The 23055-nt window shown below is 42.4% G+C and overlaps 1 protein-coding gene across 4 annotated transcripts in view; it reads right to left on the reverse strand.

Moving 5' to 3' along the window:
* Positions 1-23055, reverse strand: part of PPM1A (protein phosphatase, Mg2+/Mn2+ dependent 1A) — a 49492-nt gene that overhangs the window by 17929 nt on the left and 8508 nt on the right. For all 4 annotated transcript variants that reach the window (XR_010600814.1, XM_005285902.5, XM_042845187.2 and 1 more), the window contains exon 2: positions 825-1678. Coding sequence is in view for 3 of the 4 variants with exons in the window: in XM_005285902.5 (XP_005285959.3) it covers positions 825-1658 (834 nt within the window). In the remaining variant the exon portion in view is untranslated. The remainder of the gene's footprint in view (positions 1-824; positions 1679-23055) is intronic.

Here is a 23055-nt window from a genome sequence, read left to right on the forward strand (position 1 = left end):
TTGGACTTTTGGACATCAAAAAGCTATACAAAAATTTTTGTAAGTAATTGTATAATAAAAGATTTTTTTATGCAGAAGTAAAATTATATAAGGAACAATTTAAAAAAATCAGATCAAAGATTTCAGTAGTTAATTGAAGTTCTTAATTTTAGAAATCAAAATTCAGTCATTTTGCAAGGATTTTGGTATGATTCAGCCAGAAATGCTACATTTCCCAATGACAGAAGAGGAAAAAAGAAAATTGTTTGTGCCCTTTATTTACTTTTTTGTAAGGTATAAAAACTACTTATACATCTTTTCCATTTCCTTTCTTTAATCTTAGAAATAGATCATTTCTCCTCAGCTACTAAATTTTCCACTCATACCAATACCACCAGTTCTCAAGTAATTCAGTCTCTATGCGAAACGTGATCAGACCTGATATTTCTATCAAATGTTTTAAAATCCATTTTTACTACATTGTGAAACAGCAAAAAGGGCACTGTTTTATTTCCCTTGGTCATTGTTTAAAAGTGCTGATTTGCAATAGAGCACAATGTATTTTTACATGATTTAAACTCCTAACCAAATAAGGAGACCCATTATTGAAGCCCAGGTGCCCTTACTATTTGCTGTTCCTAGTTATATCCCCAATGGCATTCTAGTAAGTGGCTCAACGGTAGAATGATTGCATCATAGTGTTATTTTTACAAAATTGTACAGAAACTAAACTTCAGCTACTCTATAGATCTGAACTAAAATTTATTTTCACTTGTTGATAACGGAAAAACTGCTACTACTGTACTGAAAACATAATAGGTTTCTCCTCTTAAAATTCTGGCTACCTTGTACAAGCAGGTGTCGACTATCTCATTGCAAACTTTCTCAAGGTCATCAGTGACTTCAAGTCTGGATCTTACAAAGTCACAGAGCTCTTCATTTCCCATAACATCCCAGATACCATCACAAGCCAGTATGATAAACTGATCATCTTCTTCTGATCTCTCAATTTCATAAACTTCAGGCTCAGGTGAGACAAGTTGCTCTGTAGGGCCTTTCCCATGGACACATTTGTAATCGAAGTCCCCAAGAGCTCTAGACACAGCAAGAGAGCCATTCACACGTTGAATCATTACAGAACCACCTGCATTCTGTATACGCTCTTTCTCCAGTGGATTACTTGGTTTGTGATCTTGTGTGAAGAAGTGAACCTTCCTGTTTCTACAAAGTAAACCTCTTGAGTCTCCACAGTTGATGAAGTAAGTGTGTTGAGGAGAAATCATGACACCCACCGCTGTTGACCCGCTTCTATCTGCACCATGTTTCTTCTCAGAGATTACTCTCATATGTTCATCAATTTGCAGAAAACCTGTTCTGATTCCACTCTTTACACTTTCCACAGAGGGTGGTCCATCGGACCCTTTAAAATCCTGGTTGCTTGTGATGTGATCTAATAAATGCTCACAGCAGTATTTGGCAACCTGGGATCCAGCATGCCCATCATATACCGCAAAAAATGACCATCCATCAAGTCCATTTGGCAAACCAATAACAGCTGTATGTGCATCCTCCATCTCAACTCGCCAACCTTGCATACTACTTAGCCCATAACGTAGCCCATTACCCTGCCCTTGGGCATTATGCTTCTCCATCTTTGGCTTGTCTAAAAATGCTCCCATGATGACTTGTTCCTTCAGTTCTAAGGAAAAAAGAATATTATTGTTAAGCTATTTCTACAAAACAAGTAACCATTTAAACATGTTACTAGAAACTATTAAATATAGAAAATGTTACTTAAATAATATTAAGGTAAGACACAAATGAAGATGGGAAATTAAAATTGATGGCTGACTTTTGGTCCTTAACTCAATATTTTACATAATAATGAGTTAACTAAAACGTCAGCCTTAACTCTGAACTGCCTTGTTTTGCTTTTGTTGATTTAAGTAAGGACCTCACTACTAATTGAGTGTACTCTGTATGTTTTTGTAAATATTTAAGCTGTAACCATCCATGAAGAAGGGTTTACACTAGTTTCGTGTCTGTGGTTTTCATCAAAACACTTGTAGTGAAAATAAGTACAACAAAAACCACCATTCAAACTATTTTAACTAGAATAGACATCTTAGAGTTTTGGTTAGTTTTTACAGCAACTAACTTCTCAGATGTCTATTTTATGGCCCAGATGTGTTTAAAACTTCAAACTTTCTGTGTGCTTATACCTCAAGGAGGAAAACTACCTTTAACATGTTTGTAGAAATCTAGACCAGTTTAACTACGTAGTCATTAAATCACCCAAATCATCTCAAATTTTACATTCTCAGAAGTTTTGCACCATTTGGAGTGTGCAACCTGTCGTGATGCAACACAAGATAAAGAAAAGCTGGAAAAGTCCTATTCCACCTGATGATTGATAGGCCAAGCATAAAATGGACTAGGAAAGAGTCCCCAACTTCAGTGTGCCCTGCAAACAAGGCCGCTATGCTGACAGAACATTTCACTTATATGTGGTGTTTTTCAAGGGGGTAAACATGCATATAAAGGAACTGATCCACACTGTCTTAAGGATGACAGCAACACTTTATTCCAGCAGAACATTAAATATCTCTAAGGAACAAATTAATCCTGGTAGCTTTCCAGATAATTTCTATCCCCACCCCCACTTTACTCTTTTGGAAGTGAAATGTGCACACTCTAGTGCACACAGCCCAAGAGGAAAAAGGGATAAACAGTGAAGTGGCAAATTTTGCAGATGATACAAAATTGCTCAAGATCAGTCCAAAACAAACTGTGAAGAGTTACAAAGGGATCTCACCAAACTGGGTGTCTGGGCAACAAAACAGAGATTCCACGTTGATAAATGCAAGGTAATGCACATAATCCAAACTATACATACAAAATAGAAGTGGGATCTAAATTAGCTGTTATCACTCAAGAAAGATCTTGAAGTCATTGTGGGTAGTTCTCTGAAAATGTCCACTCAATGTGCAATAGCAGTCAAAAAAGCTAAATGCTAGGAACCACTAGGAAAGGAATAGATAACGTGACAGAAAATATCATAATGCTACTTTATAAATCCATGGCACACTCGGAATACTACGTGCAGTTCTGGTCACCCATCTCAAAAAAAGATATTAAAATGGGAAAAGGTACAGAAGGGCAGCAAAAATAATTAAGGGTATGGAACAGCTTCAATATCAGGAGAGATTAAAAAGACTGGGACTTTTCAGCTGGGAAAGGGACACCTAAGGGGGAAATATGATAAGAGGTCTATAAAATCATGAATGGTATGGAGAAAATGAATAAGGAAGTGTTATTTACTCCTTCACATGAACACAAGAACCAGGGGTCACCCAATGAAATTAATAGGCAGCAGGTTCAAAACAAACAGAAGAATGTACTTCTTCACATAATGCAATGTCGACCTGTGAAACTCATTTCCAGGGGATGACGTGAGAGTCAAAAACATAACGAGGTTCAAAAAGAATTAGATAAGTTCATGGAGGGTAGGTCCATCAATGCCCTGGGTGTCCTTAGCCTCCGACTTTTCAGAAGCTGGGACGGGATGACAGTTACCTGTTCAAGTTCATTCCCTCTGAAGCACTTGGCATTGGCCATTGTTGGAAGACAGGATGCTTGGCTAGATGGACCACTGGTCTGACCCAGTATGGCCACTCTTACGTTCTTAGAGTATTTACATTTGATCTGAAAGTGACAGTATATTCAAATATATGTATATGCTGCCTATGAACAAAATCCTGTATATAGCCATATCTACATTACTGACTTAAGTTGACTTAAGTTACAATGACAATCAAACCACTGTAATTACATTGCTCGCGCATATTCATACAACGATCCTTGTGTCAGTGCAGTGCATCCACGGTTGGTACTTTAGCACCAACAGATGGAGCAGTGCACTGTGGGTAGCAACCCCACTGTGAAAATCACCACCTTCTCCTGCTAGGAGTTTTGGGAAGGGACCGCAGTGCACCATGAGGGCAGGATCATTGCCCCATGATGCAATTTTTTCTGTCCCATAATTCCCAGGGCTTCTGACTAGGTTTCATGTTGTTTTTCAACTGCTCCCATAAACTTTGCACCTGCCATCTCTGCCTGAAAGCATGGATCCTGCACTGCTCACCAGTCTTGTGATGAACATTATGAATGCAACGTGGCTGATCCTGCAGTATTTCATGAAGTGGCATGTTTTTGGCACCATACCAAAGCGATGGTTTGCCTCTCTTGCCTTCTGGTACACCTGCCTCAGCTCCTTGATCTTCACACGGCACTGACACCTATCCCTTTCATGCCCCTTCTCATCCATACCACAAGCAATCTGCTCATAGGTGTCAAAGCTCCTACAGCTGGATCAGAGCTGTGACTGCACAGCCTCCTCTCCCCACAGCCCCAACAGATCCAGCAACTCCAGTGCACTTCATGCGGGACTGCGTTTGATGCAGAAAGCAAGCATGGTCAGTTAGGAAGATGCAAGGTGAGCTGTCCACATCGAGCAAACAGGAAGTGGAAATTTCAAAAATTCCTGGGGCTTTAAGGGGTGTATGCCTGTGTACCTGCAGCAAAGTAGAAACTGCTTACCAGTAATCACGATGGGCATCGTGGGACACATCCTGGAGGCTACTTAGGGCAACATAAGCAAGCGCACAGTCTCTACTGACATTGTGTTGCTCTAACAGTTGCAAAAAGCTCTATGCCGCTTGTGAGGTGGTTTTATTATGTCGGCATAGCAGGCGAATTAAATCAGCAGCAGGAGCATTATTGAGTGTACACCTCCCCAGTTTTGTTGTAAAAAACTGACTTATCAACAAAACTGTGTAGTGTAGACAAGGCCTCTGGATATGCATTTGTAAAGATATACCGTACGTTTATTTGGAGCAAAGTACACATTTGTTCTACATTATTTAATATAAGAAATATAGCTAAAATTATATTACCACAATATTCTGGATTTGAACAAATTAATTAAAAAAATATTCCCGCAACTGTAGCTAAGTCATGCACACTGTATATACTGTTATCTAAGTCTTAAAAGCATATACAAAATATTACACATATGAAAAGGATCATGCCACAATTGCTAGAGTATACCATCTTGACAATGCATTTCTCTCTCCAGCTATATCATCCCACTGAAATCATATACTGACCTAAACCCCACTCATTTATACAGTCTTACAATAATTCAAAAATGGAATTATTTCCTAGAAAACTACAGCTCATTTATTCCACTATAACATTTCTTGAATGTTTTGGAATGAACTTCAATAGTATAAAAAGTATTAACAATGGAATTTAATTCAATAATTTCAAGTTTCAATTCAGGACTTGAAAATGTGAGTATAAAATAACAATTTGGCAGAGCAATTTCATGTTTTGTAAAGTATTTCTTACCCCTTGCTACTGTCTAAACCATTTGCACAAAAACAGAAAGTGAATATACAGAGAATACAGTAAAACTGGCTATACACAAAGTGCTTGTCAATGCAAACTACACACACTAGATTTTTTTCCTCTAATCTTTAAATTACAAGGGTTTTAGGAGTTAACTTTTAACAGAAAAAGAAACAAAATATTCAGACAGAGGTGTGCTTTTTAAGTTAGTGTTTCCCTTTTCATTAATTTTTTTGTATATATTTTTGAAAGGACAATGTCTTTGACTACGAGACCTTTTATTAAAACAGACTGACCATATACAACTTTAGCAATCCTCAATGGAAAATTGTTCAGTTAGATTACTCCAAAAATTATCTACCCCCACTCCAGTCAAGTTAGTTTCATCACCAATATGAGGGTAGGTCAAAGCTCTTGCTATCTTGTCTAGACTAGAATTTAAAGGTGAGATGTTTGCATGTGTTAATTAATATATTTTTAAAATCTAATGTAGCAGTGAATATAATCAGACCGGAGGATTAGCACAATGTGGTTGTTGAACTCATCCTAGGAAATTTAGTTATTCAGAGCCTACAGCAGGGGTGTGCAAACTACGGCCTGCGGGACCGTCCTGCCCGGCCCCTGAGCTCCTGGCCCAGGAGGCTCGCCTCCCCCCACCACCTGCAGCCTCAGCTCGACCGCTCTACCACCAGCGCAATGCTCTGGGCGGCGGGGCTGTGAGCTCCTGGTACAGCACAGCTGCAGAGCCTGACCTGACCCAGTCTCTGAGCTGTGTGGTGGCGGCAGCGGTGTGGCATGGCTCCAGCCGGGCGGCACGGCTGAGGCGCCACCAGTGCTCCAGGCAGCACGGTAAAGGGGCACAGAGCAGGGGGGCTGGATAGAGGGCAGGGGAGTTTGGGGTGGTGGTCAGGGGTGTGGATAGGGGTCGGGGGAGAATAGGGGGTTGAATGGGGGTAGGAGTCCCAGGGAGGCAGTCAGGAAGGAGGGGGTGTTGGATGAGGTAGCAGGCGGCAGTCAGGTGACAGGGAGAAGGGGTGGTTGGATGGGGCAGGGGTCCGAACAGGGCTGTCACAAATGAGAGGAGAGGTTGGATGGGGCGGCGGGGGTCCGGGGACGGTCAGGTGACAGGGAACAGGGAGGGTTGGATAGGGCAGGAGGGCAGATAGAAAGTGGGAGCCGGGCCATGACCCCCTCCCCTACCCAACCCTCCATACAATTTCCAAAACCCAATGCGGCCCTCAGGCCAAAAAGTTTGCCTGCCCCTGGCCTACAGCATAAAGCTCTCTGAAGAGAGCATTAGATGAAGGCATATGTGGTTTATCATGTTTTTGTGGAAGTATGATTAATAACAATGTCACTCTACATAAAATTTTAGTCAACAGGGAAGTTCTTCACTTCTGCTCCAAGCTGGGCTTTAAAAATATAGATTTGCATCTAGGACACTTTCACCTAGGAGCAAGGTGCTAAGCCTTCAGTTTCTGCAGAATTTCAGCTTTCATTTAAAAAAATTAATTTCTGCAAATAAATTTCTTGCAAAAATAGCTTTAGATTCAGCCAAAGCACTGTCTTTCTGAGCCTGCAAAAAAAGCTACAGTGCCTCTGCCGTCATTCCTAGTTTCCCCACACAGTGCAGTAGGCTGAAATATAAAGGACTCTGGTCAGTATGACTACTGCTACTCAGAACCTTTTAGGAAAAAAGTAAAACAACAAATCATGTTAGTTTCATTTGATTGATTTAGGATGTCTTATGAATAGCAACAAAGGCAGACTAGCTACTTATGGAGAGCTAGCAGAGAAGATGACAACAATCCAAAAAGCAGAGATCATAAAAAAGATCATAAGGCTTTCTTTGGGGAAGGTGTTGGGGTCCTAAGAAAGAAAACTGCAATTTTCTCACAAGAATATTGTCCACACTTTGCTGTTTCCACCACCCCATATCATTTCCCAGCATATCCCACTAATCATTCAAATATCAGTCTGTAGCCAGTAAGTCCCTGGTACATCTTTCACTCATTCATAGAGTTCTAAGGGCTTACCTTAACATAGAACAGGGGTAGGCAACCTTTCAGAAATGGTGTGCTGAGTCTTCATTTATTCACTTTAATTTAAGGTTTTGCGTGCCGGTAATATATTTTAACGTTTTTTTAGAAGGGGTCTCTCTCTACGTGTATATTATATAACTAAACTACTGTTGTATGTAAAGTAAACAAGGTTTTCAAAATGTTTAAGAAGCTTCATTTAAAGTTAAATTAAAATGCTGATCTTACGCCGCCAGCCTGCTCAGCCCACTGGTTGGGGCGTGGGGGGTTCAGGGCAGAGGGCTGGGTGTTGGGTGGGACTCGAGGTCAGGGCAGAAGGCTAGGTGTGGGGGGGTTCAGGGCAGAGGGCTGGGTGTGTGGGGGGGGGACTCGAGGTCAGGGCAAAGGGCTGGGGTGTGTGTGGAGGTGCAGGGCACAAGGCTGGGTGGGGGGGTTCAGGGCAGAGGCCTGGGTGGGGGGACGGGGGACCTCGAGGTCAGGGCAGAGGGCTGGAGTGTGGGGAGGTTCAGGGCAGAGGGCAGGGTGTTGGGGGGGACTCGAGGTCAGGGCAGAGGGCTGGGGTGTGTGGGCATGCAGGGCACAAGACTGGGTGTGGGGGGGGTTCAGGGCAGAGGGCTGGGGTGTGTGTGGAGATGCAGGGCAGAAGGCTGGGTGTTGGGGGCAACTCGAGGTTAGGGCAGAGGGCTGAGGGGGGTGGAGGTGCAGGGCAGAAGGCTGGGTGTTGGGGCAACTCGAGGTCAGGGCAGAGGGCTGGGAGGTGTGTGGGGGGTGCAGGGCAGAGGGCTGGGGTGCTTGGCTCGTGGGGGTGCTCCCAGCCCTCTGCCCTGAGCGGCTCATGGCAGGGGGCTGGGAGGGATATGACCTGTTCCACCCCCTTCCCCCAGTCCCGTCCCTACCTCTCTCTGCCTGCTCTACGGAGCAGCCAGCACGCTGCGCTCGGCTCTGCTCCTCTGGGAGGAGGAGGAGGAGGAGGGACCAGAATGCACCACGTTATGCGAAGAAGCGGGGGAAGAGGGAAGTTTGGCTGCCGCAGGACCAAGCTTCTGCCTCCTGCCCCCATAGGGGAGAGCAGCGAGCGGGGGGCTGAGTGGGGCGGAGGGCTGGGAACCGCCCCCTCCCCCGCTCTCCCCTGCGGGAGCAGGAAGCAGAAGCTTGGTCCTGCGGCAGCCAAACTTCCCTCTCCCCCTTCTTCCCACAGCGTGGTGCATTCCGGCCCCTCCGCCCCTCCTCCTCCTTTCAGTGGGCAGCAGCGTGCCACTCAGAATCGGCACGCGTGCCGTAGGTTGCCAACCCCTGACATAGAAGTTGCACTGGTTTAACTAAATTGGTATAAAATTACACCTTTAATTAGACTGGTACAACTTCTATGTAGATCAAATAGCCTAAGTGAGATCACAAGTCCTTTATGCCACAACATAGCTGTGACACAAGTCTGTGCCAGAAGAGACGGTTACTCACCTTGTGCAGTAACGGAGGTTCTTTGAGATGTGTCTCCCTGTGGATGCTACACTTCAGGTGTCTGTGCCTCCTGGCACCGATCAGAGATTTATGGCAGCAGTGTCCACACAAGTCAGGCATGCACAGTAGGCATCTTGCAGTGCCGTTGGTGCCACATCTAGTGCGCACATGACCCGAGCCCTCCAGTTCCTTCTCTACCGCGGACTCCTAGTGGTGAACTCCGAAATAGAGGGGAGGAGGGCGGGTAGTGGAGCACATACAGGGACACACATCTAGAAGAACCTCAGTTATTGCACAAGGTGAGTAATCTTCTCTTCTTCGAGAGCTGTCTCTGTGGGTACTCCACATCAGGTTCATTTGCATTGTAGAGGTAAGTACGGTTAGGCCAACTATGGTGTCAGCCGAGGCTTCTTGAGTGATTGCATAGTGCTCAGTGAATGTGTGGACAGAGGCCCAAGTGGCCGCCCTACAAATCTCTAATATTGGAAAATTGTTGAGGAATGCTATCTAGATAGAAACAGATCATGTGGAATGCGCTCTGATATGCGTAGGAGGGTCAGTATTCCGAATACAATAGCACTGTTGAATGCATGTGGAGATCCATTTAGACAATCTCTGAGTGGATATTGCGCAGCCTTTCGAATGCTTGGTAATAGAAACAAAAAGTCTAGGAGATTTCCTGAAAGGTTTGGTCCTTTCCAAGTAAAACGCTAACATCCACCTAACGTCCAAAGTATGCAAAACAGCTTCCGTTGGAGTGCCGTAAGGCCTGGGATAGAACATGGGAAGATGGACTGATTGGTTCATATCATAGGCTGATATCTTCGGTAGGAATTTTGGGTGTGGACATAGCACGACCTTGTCTTTGAAGAATATTGTGTAGGGAGCATCGGCCATGAGCGCCCCAAACTCACTCATCTGTGTGGCAGAAGTTACGGAAACCAGAAATACCACTTTCATGGATAAATACAGCAGGGAACAGGTGGCTAAGGGTTCAAATAGTGGTGTGGTGAGGCATTTCAACACCAGATTGAGGTCCCAGGCTGGGGTGGGTTGGCGAACTTCTGGGTAAATGTTCTGGAGACCCGGGAGGAAGCATTTAGTATTTGGGTGCGCAAAGATTGAGTTCCCATCAATCTCGTGATGGAATGCAGTAATGGCTGCAAGACAGACTTTGATCGAGCTCATTGCTAAACCAAAGCGTTTCAGCTCCAGTAGGTATTCCAACACTACTAGTAGTGTTGCTGTGGAAGCAGTCAAGTGTTTTTCTTGACAATGGGAGGAGAATCTCTTTCATTTTTGAAGGTAAGTATTATGCGTGGTCACTTTCTTGCTGTTTAGTTACACATGTTTAACTTGCTCTGAGCAGGCTAGTTTGCCATTATGGAACCATGCAGGAGCCACGCTTGTAGGTGGAGTTTCTCCAGATTCGGGTGAAGAGTGCTAACGTTGTTCTGAGACAGTATGTCCGGACAACAAGGGAGAGCTCAAGGGGCGCATATCACCATGCGCATCAGGTAAGGGTACCATGCTTGTATGGACCATGTCGGAACTATGAGGATAACTTTGGCCTTGTCTGTTTGTATCTTGTATATCACACATGACATCATTGGAATCGGTGGAAAAGTGTACATGAATTGTGCATCCCATATGATGAGCTCGGCGTCCCCCAGTGACCGGGGTCCCATCCCCACTCTCAAGCAGAACATTTGCGGTTTGTTATGGATGCGAACAAGTCGATGAGGGGAGTGCCCCATGGCAGAAAATGGAGAGCAAGACTCTCCCATTCCTTTCCCTTTCATGGTCTTGAGAGAAGTACCTACTTAGTGTGTTCACCGTCACATTCTGACAGCTGGGAAGGAAGGAGGCCAAAATGTTTATGCTGTGACGTATGCACCAGTGCCAGAATTTCATGGCTTCGGAACACTGAGTTAGATCGAGCCCCCCCCCCCCCCCCCCATGTCCATTGATTTAAAGCACGTAGGTAATGTTACCGGTCATCATGTGAATTAATTTGTTCTTTATGTGAGGTCGGAAGTGTCTGCAGGCATTGCGGACTCACGCGTAGCTCTAATAGATTGATATGTAGCTGAGTCTCCACAAGAGACCATTTGCCTTGAACCGTGTTCTGATGTATGTGGGCGCCCCAGCCTATCAGCAAGGCGTCTGTCATTACTACTGATGGGGGTTCATGTTGGGACGGGATGCCCATGCATACATTTTCTGGTCTTGTCCGCCAATGTAGAGAGTCCAGGACACGGGGTGGTACTGTAAGTCGTTTGTGAAGGCTGTGCTTGTTGGATATGTAAACCGAGCTCAACCAGCCCGGTAGGCAGCACATATGTAGTCTTGTGTGTCGTACTACAAACGTTGTGGCTGTCATGTGTCCTAGCAGTTGAAGGACAGTTCGAGCCAGTATTTGGGAGCTGACGCTTACCTCTGAGATAAGGTTTGTCAGAGTTGTCAATCTGTTCAGGGGTATTGATGCCTTGGCTTCTATAGCATTGAGATGTGCCCCGATGAAGTCCAGTTGTTAGACAGGAATTAGAGCGGATTTTCATTCATTTATTTGTAGTCCTAGATCCCTGAATAGTGTGATCGTTTGTACTAAGTCCAGTGCTTCTTGTTGAGTTGGGCCTTTGAGAAGGCAATCATCCAGGTAAGGGAAAATCATTATTCCCTGTTTGCATAGATGTGCCACTATCACCGCTAGGGTTTTGGAGAAAACGCTTGGTGCAGTGGATAGGCCGAATGGTAGTACTCCGTACTGGAAGTATTCGTGTCCTACTGTGAAATGCAGGAATTTCCTGTGAGCAGGGTGTATAGTAATATGAAAATAAGAATCTTGTAGGTCAAGGACTGCAAACCAGTCCCCCTTTTCTAGTGCTGGAAGTATCGTGCCCAGTGTCACCATTTTGAACTTTTGAATGCATATGAACTAGTTGAGTTTCATGAGATCCAAGACAGGTCTCCATCCCTCATTCTTCTTCTGGGTCAAGTAGTGAGAGCAGAATCCCTTACCCCTGTATTGCAAAAGTACTCATTCCACGGCATCAAGTTGTAGAAGATGATCGACTTCTTGTCATAACAGGTGCTCATGAGAAGTGTCCCTGAAGAGGGACATTGGGGGGGGGGGGGGTTGGTAGGTGGTCGGGAGGGGTAAAGGGGATGGTATATCCCGATTGTATGATCTCTAACATCCATTGGTCCACTGTTATTGAAGCTCAGATGTGGTGGAATGGGTGAAGGCGATGTCCAAAGAATGGGGACAGATTGGGTGAAGCATTGCCTGGTGAGGGAAGTCATCCAGACCCTCAACCAAAATTTCAGAATTGTGGCTTGGGCAGAGCCAGTTGAGCGTGAGATGGTCTCTGTCGCTGTTACCGCTGGTGATGTTTTTGGTTCTCATATTCCACTGTTGCTGTCGGTTGGAAGAGGAATCCATGTTCTTCTGATAAGGCTGATTTAATCTTCTCTTCGCAAGGGGAGTGTAGATCCCCAAAGTGCAAAGTGTGGCTCAAGAATCCTTCATTAAGTGGAGCACCTCGTGTGTCTCGTCGAAAATAGCTTCTCTTGGTCTAAAGGTAGGTCCTCAATCTTGGTTTGCAGTTCTTTATGTATGCCAGAGGATTGTAACCAGGATGCCCAGTGCATAACCATGACCATGATTCTGGCTGCCGTGTCCGCGACGTCCAAAGACACTTGGAGGGCTGTTTTAGCTATAAGTTGACCCTCGTTTACAATGGCCTGGAATTGTGATGGTCTCTCCTCAGGGAACTGCACTGTCAACGAGTTGAGTTTCTCATAATTATCAATCATGTTTGGCCAGCAAAGCTGAATAGTTGGTGACTCAGAATTGTAATGTCATCAAGGAGTGAATTTTTCATCCAAAGAGGTTTAGCCTCTTGTGTTGTCTTCTGGGGTCGATCAAAACTGTAGTTGTTTGTCACGTTGGTTAGCGGCAGCGATCACCAAAGAGTTGAGAGGCAGGTGCGAGAAGAGAAAGTCCACCCCTTTGGCGGGGATGTAATACTTTCTATCGGCCCTTTTCCATGTCAGCGGAATTGAGGCTGGTGTCTGTCAGACTGTCTCAGCTGGTTCCAAGATCACATCATTGATGGGCAGGGCAATTTTGGAAGTAGATGCAAGTTATAAGATTTGTACCAGCTTGTATTGGTTTATCTGCACTTCCTCCAATGGGATGCCCTGGCTTTGGCGACCTGCTTAAAGAGTTCCTGGAACTGTTTGAAGTCATCCGCCAAGGTAGGTGACAGTGGCATGATTGCCTCATCCGGGGAGGAGGAAGTATTGTGAGCAGGAGATGTCGCTTCCTGATCAGTGGCTATTTCTGTGTCATCCCCAACGTCCTGAGCCTCCGTTGGCTGCAGGGTGGGAGACATGGGATTAGACCTCAGCTCACCTCTATGAGCCATGGGTGGCCTGGTGTGGGGTCCCCGATAAATTGCCCAGGGTTCCCAATATGCCCATTGCATTGGGAAGGCCATCAGCGGATACATCGACGGTGGAGCATATCACGGTTGAGCTGGCTGGTTATAAGGGTATTTAGGATCTATCTGGCTCCAGGGTGGTCGTTGGTCTTTCAGTGATGGGTGGTGCAGCGAGAAAATGATGATGTGCAGGAACCATGCATTATCACTGGACAAGTGTACTGTGCCATGAGAAGTATGGGAATCTCCTCTATAACTTACAGGAGAGCCCTCAGTACCAAGTAGTGGGGACTGCAGTGCCATTGACACAGCCAAGCCACTCTGTTGCAGTAGATTCTATGTCAGATTGGATGTCAGTGCCGTCAAGATGTGGCGTTGATTTAGGCAGCGTGGTCAGTGCCAACTTGGTTTTCTCAGCTGATGCCAGTGCCGGGGTGGAGGCATGGTGCTTGAGGAGATGCTCAGTACCGGGTCCCTTACGGGTGAATTCAGTGCCTTGGAGGAGGCATGTTGCCATCTGTGCCTCGACTATCTCCTTCACTCAGGACTCGGCGGTGCCAGAGGTGCCCAGAGTGCATAGGTGCTCACCCGAACATGTGTTGGCATCAGGGGTAGCGACCTGCAGGAGACAGCCTATGTTTCTGCGGTGCTTTCTGTGCCCTCTTCCTCCATCTTTTAGAGGAAGGCAGGTCTCCTGTCTCTGCATGTCAGGTGCCCAGAGAGAAGGTCCATTGGTCTGGCTCTGGTTGGAGAGATTTTTCCATCAGTATCATTTTCAAGTGGAGATCTCAGTCACGCCGGGCTCTCGCTTTCAGATTACTGCAATGGGTGCACTTATGCAGGATATGCATCTCCCTAAGACACTGGACACACACACAGTGTCTGTCAGAAACGGGCATTACTTTGCAACAAGAGTTGCATCACTTAAAGCCTGGGGAACCAGGCATCTCTGACAGTTAACTAACTCCGGCGCGAGGAGAGTAAACTGGAAAAGTAAACTCTCCCACCTCCCCCTAAAATTATCACTAACACTAACTAAAACTAATTAGAACTTTTAAAAGATTAACTATTTAAACTACAATTTTTTTAAAGGTTTGGCAAGAGTAACAAGCGCTGCCTCGAGCTCCATCTGCAGCAGAGGACGGCTGAGAAGGAACTGGAGGGTTTGGGCTGTGCATGCGCTAGACATGACACCAATGGCACTGCAAGATGCCTACTGTGCATGTGTGACCCTGCGCGGACACTGCCACCATAAATCTCCAATCGATGGCACCAGGACGCATAGAGACCTGCTACAGGGACAGCACTCAAAGAAGAATTTAAATCTCTTTGCAATATGCTTTATTGAAAAAAAAAAAATTCCTACACAGGGTAGATTGATTTAAACCAAAATAATGCATATAATTCATTTTAATCATGATTTGCCAGTCAGCAGGAAATCTTCATTTAAATAATCAGCTTAATCATGTTTTGCTTTTGTACTTTTTGGTTATTTTCCTAAAGAAAACTTGATTCTCATTAGTTGGTAACCATTAAAACATGTTGATTTGCAACTAAATACAGCCTTTACATTAAATTTGGTGCTCCTTCTTTGCTAACCAGGAGGATACACGTCTATACATATTTAAGAAATTATATAGCTTAATTTACCTTTATTCAGTCTCGATTTTTACATTTTTTATGATGTTACAAAAATGGTGAATGATTTATTATTTATTACATAATTATTAATCTTAATTTATGACTATTATGTGTCAATCTATTCAGAAATCCAAATTCAATTAAAAATTCAAACACAGTATTTAATTTTTTGTATTAATAGATCTTAAAATGATGGATACATAAAAAAGTTTATCTAAACATTATGCATTTAAAACTCTTTTATTAAACAAAGGAAGCATTATCTGCAGTCAATGAATTGAACTGATTGTTTCTGGTCACCATGTCATTCAAGTTTTCAGAACTAGTAGATTTCACCATCACACCTCGTTTTTATTCATAGATTAGAAGAAGAAAAGCTTTCCTGCTTTTTCAACCCCAAATTGATTTCTCAACTTTGAACAGACTAATCATTGGAATGAAGTAAATATTCTCTCTGCACCTGTGGAAGTGGCTACTGCTGTCTAAAGCTGATTTAGCACTTGCAGAAAACATTTATTGCTTAATATTTTTTATATTTAACTTAAATGACAAATGTATTATAAGTAGTTTAGGCCTTAATATAAGTTGTCAATTTCAATTTTAAATTTATTTTTACATAAACCCGTATTTAATATAAATTTAAAAAAATCCAGGGGGTGAGGGTTTACGTAAAAAAAAGTCTATTTTTAATCCACCCTAATCTTTAAAAAGAAAAAAATACAAGAAGGCTTCCATCTGCCAAAGTGCTAAGCAAAAGCATAGTATGGCTTACTTCAAAGTAAGTTCAAAACATGACTCAATTCAGTCAAGTTCCAGAGAAAAGACCCTCCTTTCTCTTCAGTCACTTTCCTAGATGTGATTCCTCCCTGAGTCTCCACATCACAATGCTCTTATATAGTTGCTTGCAGGATTATTTCTCCACCCTTGACCCAGCCTTGCTACCCTGCACTGTCAGCCAGAAAATGCAGTCCTCTCTGACAGGTTTCAGTGGTAGCCGTGTTAGTCTGTATCAGCAAAAAAAAAAAAAAAAAAAAAAACGAGGAGTCCTTGTGAGTCACTGAGTATTAACCTCTTTCCTGCCTACCTCGAGATGGTCAACACATCATATCATAGTATCCAAAATTGCTAATGAAGACTGATGGATCCCTGCTACTTCTCCTATACTTAGGAAAGAAGTAGTGCACTCTGGTTATGTAGATCAGGACTCTTCTAATGTCCAATTTATTTTGGCAAGCTTTGAACACAAGGAAGGTGCCACTGCCCTGAGACCAATGGAAATGTGAAACATGCACAATTTTTCCTTGGAAGCTATTTAGTTCCAAAACATTTCTTTGCAATGTTCTTGCTACATAAATGCTGCATTTATTGACAAAGAGGATAAATTGATAATATATTGCCATAAATAGATGACAGACTCAAAAATGTGTATTTTGCAAGTGTCTATAGAACTAAGTTCTAATTCTAACTAGGATGGAGCTTCCCTTGTCACTATCTCAGCCTCTAACTTCCATTTAGGGCCTTCTTCATGAAGAAGCTTCCTGCAGAAATGGAACCCTGTCTCATGTTAGTCATTCCAGGAAGGATTTGAGGTGCTTTATACAAAATATAACAATTATGGGCAACATTTTGACAAAGACCTGAACTGCATGAATATGCTGGTATTCTCCAAGGCAGAAGATGAAGCTATTGCGCTCATCCATAAGCCATGACTGAAGTACTGAGTTTCCTTCCTTCCTAAAAGTCAACTGAGAGGACAATATCCTACAACTGAAAAAAGGTGTACAAAATTCAAGTTGCAATGTGCAGGCAGCACACGGAACTGCAGAGAATATTACAAAAGGCTAGAAAAGCCAGCAAAATATCTAACAAGCCATGGTGCCAACCAGTGAGGTGACAACCTAACACAGGATGCAATGGTGCTGCACAAAATAAACTGGCACAGAAAAACAGGGTTGTTACTAATTTGGACTATGGACAGCCATGAATACCTCAGAAGAATTCATAAAATTCCTTTGTACCATCATGTGTTCCCCTAAATCTTGCCAGTCAAGCAAACAGCAAAGCTCTATTGCCTCCTGATCCACAAGACAAGAAATTGATTGTATTGCTCTTTGGTCTATCAGGGGTTACATATGAAGCCATAAGGCATTCTTACAAATTCTACTGCGTATCCCTTACTGATTTATATCCATGTAGTCCTGTCAGAGGAGGCCCATTTGTCTGAAGAAATTCAGTCACAGGCTAAGAGTTTAAGTCATGTCCAAAGAAAACCTGAAACTCCTATCTGGTTGTCCAAACAGGAAATTGTATTTAATTAGTCTTTTTAAACATTGAGTTCTGTTCCTCTCTTTAGGACAAGCTTCTTATCTGAGCTGCACTTAAGTTCCAGGTGCTGACTGACATCTCTGACTCAATGCTTAAACTCAAACTGTCCTCATGCCAGTTTCCTTGAAAATGTCACCGAGTGGAATTATGCCCAGTGTTGGAGTGTGCATACATGATTAGTCCTATCATCTCTACCCTGAACAGTAGTATGTGCTGCAAATCACTTATATAAGCCAGAGAATATATCCCACCAAGTAACGAGTGGGACAAGCAAATCATTTGTTTCTTCTACTTTTCTGTGGCATTTACAAGGAAACAAACAAGGAATTGGTTTTCGTTTTCAGCATCAGCTTGGCTATGATGACCAGTCAGAGTGTAAACAGGTGATCACGTAGCAATATTCTTTTCCTTTCTACTGATATTCAAAACAGCAAAATGTTTGTGATGATGCCCCTCTAATAGGGAAAGGGATGGATGAAATGCTGGAACCAGAAGGATCTGTGGCAGGAAGAATGGGAAGATGGACAGGAAAGCAGAGGAATGAAGAAAGTGCAGTGGGAATAACAAAGTAGTTAGAGAACAAAGTTCATAGGAATCAGGATTAGGCATGGAAAAAGCATGATCAAGAACAGGAAAGTGAATAAAGGATAGGGCAAAACAAAAAGCCAATAGAAACAGGAATTGAGAAAGGATAGAATTCATTACCTGAAGAGGCAAGCTTATGATTACTACACTGAAAGAAAAGGGTATAAAAACACATGAAATACTTCCTGATCCATTTAAATCATATATGAAAATAAACGTTTTCTTTTCTTTCCCTGCCCTCCAACTGAGCAAGTTATTTTGTTTCACATAGTAATTAACAAGTGCATGTGGCTATTTACCTAACAGTGTGAAGATTGAAATATCACAGTCAAATCTACCAGAGTAGGCAGCTCTAGATCATCATTCCTTTGATAAAAATGAATTCTGAGCTCAGATCAACAGTATGGACCACAGGATATTTTCTTGTCTGGTCTGGTCAAAGGACACCCCCACCCCCACCCCCACCCCGTTCTCCCCTTTCTGCTCCAGAAGTGCCTTTGAGGGAGATTTGATAGTCATTCTATTAGGAGATGAACTGTGTTTTATCTTAATTGCTTTTCTGTGCGAGTAGCTCTTTTCTACTTCTTTTGGTTATAGGAGCCACAAAAGAATGGTCTGATCCTCCGAAATCTTAGAATCTCTTCTGGGGTTTAGAGAATGACAGACATTTCTTAGTAAAAATCGCAGAAGAAAATTTGTTGCAAGTGGTGATTTATTTTCCATATAGACAACAAATGCTGCTTCTACATTAATGCACAGATCAGCACTCAATGAAAAAATACAGCTGATCTGACTTTCTTAAAAGATGCCTTAGACATGGAAATCTGTAATACATCCTGTCAGAGCAGTGTTACCCGAGCAAAGCAAATAGTTATTGCAGCATTTTGAAGACAGGATGATGTAATCTCAACACTACTTTGTGAAGTTGGTTTCAGTTTACTAGCTGTTCAATAGCAGAAAGTAACGGTCTCCTTCTGAGATCACTATAACCTTGGTCAGACAAGCAACTGCTCTGTTGACTTTAGGAGAGGATATTATTAGTTACTATTTGTATCACTGTAATACCTAGGAGACCTAGTCATGAACCAGGACCCCATTTTGTTAGGTGCTGTACAAACAGAACAAAATTACAGGAGAACAGACAGACAGATAGGGATAATATAAGGAAACAATGAGACAATACTGGTCCGCATGATTGTCAGTGGTTCTGGCTCACTAGCAGCCTAACTCTTGACAAATTTTTGTAGGCATCACAGAAAAGGAGAGTTTTAAGGAGGGTTTTGAAGCATGATGAGGTTGCTTTGTGGATATTTACAGGGGGCAGCATGGGAGAAAGCATGAAAGTACTTGTTGCACACTTGTTAAATTTTCAAACATTACCAAACTGACTTGTCTTACTTTATAATGCTGCATCACTTTGCTGGTTAGTTTCCTTATGTTTTTCTTACTCTTTCAAAAATATTAAAAGTTGAAATGAAGAATACACCCTTCTTAGATGTAGATATGGGAATAATTAGAAGCATTACGGTAGCACCTTCTAGCTATAACCAAAATCAGGGCCCTATTATCCTAGGCATTGTAGTAAAAGACAGAACATGCCATAAAGCGCTTACGATCTAAAGTAGACAAGACAGATAAAGAGGGAGCATAGGGGTGGTAGAGAATGAGCTATACCAGCACAAGTGCAGTTTTGCCACAATAAACTGCATTCACACTACAAGCTCTTTGCTGGAATACAATACAGGTATAGCCATGCAGGCAAAGTGCTCTGACCATAGACCTGGCCGAACTGATTTGTCCAAAGCCCCCCATGAAGCCTGTGATGAAGCCCAAGAATTGACCATAGATACCGCATCCTAACCAGAAGATAATTCTTCTTCTGCTTATATATTTTCCATCCCTGCAGTGCTAGCTTCTTGAATTTCAATAGTAAGTATTGAGTCAAAAGACTATTAAGGAAACAATGTCTTGGTTTTCCTTGTTGGAAATGGCAGATTTCAGTTCTTCAGCCACCTTCTTAAGGACCACTCCACCCTGACTCTTCCATTTTTATTTTAAAGCTGTTTTTCACGCAAACCTTATTCAGAAGAAGGAAGGATGCAGTCTCCCCTCCTCCCCAAGTGAAGCAATTATAAAAGTGATGAAAAAAGTTTCACACTCCACAAATCTGTTCCCTGTGCACATTGAGAGTCTATGTGCTTACTCTGCTGACAACAACAAGTTTTGTCTACTTTTTACTCTATGGGAAAGTGAACTGGATTCTTTTCTGGCTCATTCAGAGTTGTTAGCCAAGTTCTAATTCAAAGAAGCTTTATTATCAGTGCACAAGCCAGAAGTACATAGATTAATTTTCACATCCTTGGCTAGGTTTGCAGCACAGGCAGTTAGAAAAAAAACACATTTTTATTTATTTATGATCTTATCTAATTTGATACAGAATTAACTGAGAGAAACATAGGGTCCCATATGTATTTTTATAGATCCTCTTTTCAAAATATAACTGTAGTTTAATTTCCTGGCTGATATACAAAAGAATTTTCCTATGGATCTTTTTAGGGATCTAGCTCCTGCTGACCTGTACTCCTCAACATTTCAGTTAAATAGTCTTAAGTTACATTGGCATTTGGAGTAAGACACTATTTGCGGGAGAAATAGCCTCCGAGTTGGGTATGGCTGGAAATTAAGAATGCTAAGAGCAATAATACAGCCTCCCTTATAAAACTTTACCTTAAAGAAGGTTAAACAATACTCCCAGTCGCTCATTTATTGGTGGAGGTTCAGAAATTTGCCATGTTGTTGGTCCCAGTTACAATATGACATGGCTAAAATATGGCTTGGTTTTAGCATGGACGTGAACAACAGTAACCTTAATGGGTTCTGCTAGCTTGCAATACAAAAGCTTTCTGTACTGTGGAGGACCTTCTGTGAAATAAGTGGTTTGCTGCACGGTTTAAATGATGCTTTCATTCAATTTTCCCTTGTCCTCACTGTTTAAAGAAAAGTTAGGGTGGGTAATATCTTGGTATGGGCCCAAGCACCTGGGGCCAACAGAACTTATTTATATGGTACTTATTTATGATATTCACCTGTACGGTATCAAAGTGCCTCAAATACTGATGAAGCACGTTTCCAGCAAAAAACAGCCTCTGAACACTAGCCATATAATGTAGGATGACTCAAGAGATACAATCTGTAAGAACTCTAATCAGCGGAATTTACTGTTTTTATCTGTGCCAAGTTCTAACAATGGATCTATCAGACTACACCTCTACCCATTCTGCTAATGGTGCCAGCCTCTGGACCCCAATTGTCTATTTCTTTACAACCACATCAAGGGTTACATGTGAAAAACCCTTCCTCAGCTGCTGACTCATTTAACTCTTTCAGAAGTCCCTCACCTCCCTTGATGCTTACAAAAAAACAATGAAGTCACCTATTATTTCTCACTAACCTTATGACTGTCCTCTCCCTTTTATGTTGCAGGAAGGAGCAAAATATTGGGTGGAAAGGATGCAAGTTCAGTAGCAGAGAAGCTGTATGTGGGGAGTAGATGGGGTAGGCAGGAGATGTCGTGTGACTAGCTTAAACAAAACAAAAAAAATGCAACAAATGTGTGCCTATTACCATTAATAAATTTTCTTGGAGGCAATATCCCTTTCCTTCGTCTTTCATCTGTCTTTTTAATGTAATTTTTTTTGCAAATGTAATTGGCATATGCAATAAAATGTGATCAAATCATACTAGAACACCACATTGAACAGTTGCACAATTGTGTTACACATGTGTAAGTAAACATTGCAGCACTGACATAATCAGTAGACAGTTTGCCAGGTTTCAATTATAAGCTAACTGTCTCACCCTCAACTTCTGGGGGAACTGCAAATACAGCCTAAGAAGTCTTTTGAACCAAAAAGGTCTCAGAACAAGAAGGAATTCTGAAAAAAAATATTTTGTTTGAAGTACAATTCGCTGTGCCCTCTGAAATCTCATCTGTGGATTATAAATCTATTTCTTCTTGCAGACATTTAAAAAGGTATAACCACAGTGATTCTCAGTTGACTAAATATACATCCCTAGTATTATTAAGTGATGTAATTCAGTCTACCTTTGTCCTATCTTTTCAAAATTAAAAGTATGGACAATGACCAGAGGGACTGATTTCTTTATACATGGGGCTGAACTTCCTGCTCAGTCAAGTTGTGTATATTATGAATGCACTTCTCATTCACATACCAGATGAACCCCTTCACGCAGATCAGCGCGATGATAGGGTACAGGATCCCAATAAGGTGCCACCAAGAGGAGCAATAGCATCTGAGAGGGATAACCTACAAGATGATCATGCATGGGGGGGAGAGAGGCCAGAGAATATCCCACATATATGAGTTGTGTACAGACAACATTCAACACTCCCCACCCCGCAATTATTGATTAGTAACTACCCTTGTTGGTGGCCTTATCAGTTTCTGAAGAATTTAATCTTTCATTACAATGAAAACTATTTCTAGCCTTTATGGCTGCAAAGACCACCTGAATCTGACAGATGTAATGCTATCTTCCAGATTCCGCAGCGATAGACTGAAACATCACCAGGTGTGAACTGTGCTCTATTACTTTCAGTAGCATATTGACAATGAGGCCAAATGAAGAAAATTCAGTTGTCAACATTTAACTCTTTCACTAACAGAATTAACAGTTACTTTGGGATTATAATCAGAATTAGAGGATAGTGCAACCACTGCCTCCTTCCCCTTCCACAATTTGATCCAAACTTCTATATGAGTACAACGTTTTCTGCTTTTAGGTAGCTTTTCCTGATGCAGTAACAACTACTTTGATTATTTTATATATAAATGTTTACAGTAATTATTCTGTAATAGGGATTGGGTCATTTGGCCTAATGGTAGTGCAATAAAGAACACTGAATAGCTGAACAGTGGCATTTTCAGTTGGGTGATAATGTTGACGGGACTCCCCTTTGGTTTCTGTCCAGTTCCAGGTTTGGACATCTGAAGTGGAACCATTAGGAAAGTGGCAGTGGGATAAAAATCGGGAAGAGTGGATTCACAGAGAAGCCCCATTCCCACTTGAAAAAACTGATTAAGTATTTAACTTAAATATCGCCATTTAGGACTTGTTTTTTAAGTCTCAAGCTTACAAACACTTCC

This window comes from Chrysemys picta, chromosome 4 (genome assembly GCF_011386835.1).
Source record: "Chrysemys picta bellii isolate R12L10 chromosome 4, ASM1138683v2, whole genome shotgun sequence".
In the NCBI taxonomy this organism is placed as follows: domain Eukaryota; kingdom Metazoa; phylum Chordata; order Testudines; family Emydidae; genus Chrysemys; species Chrysemys picta.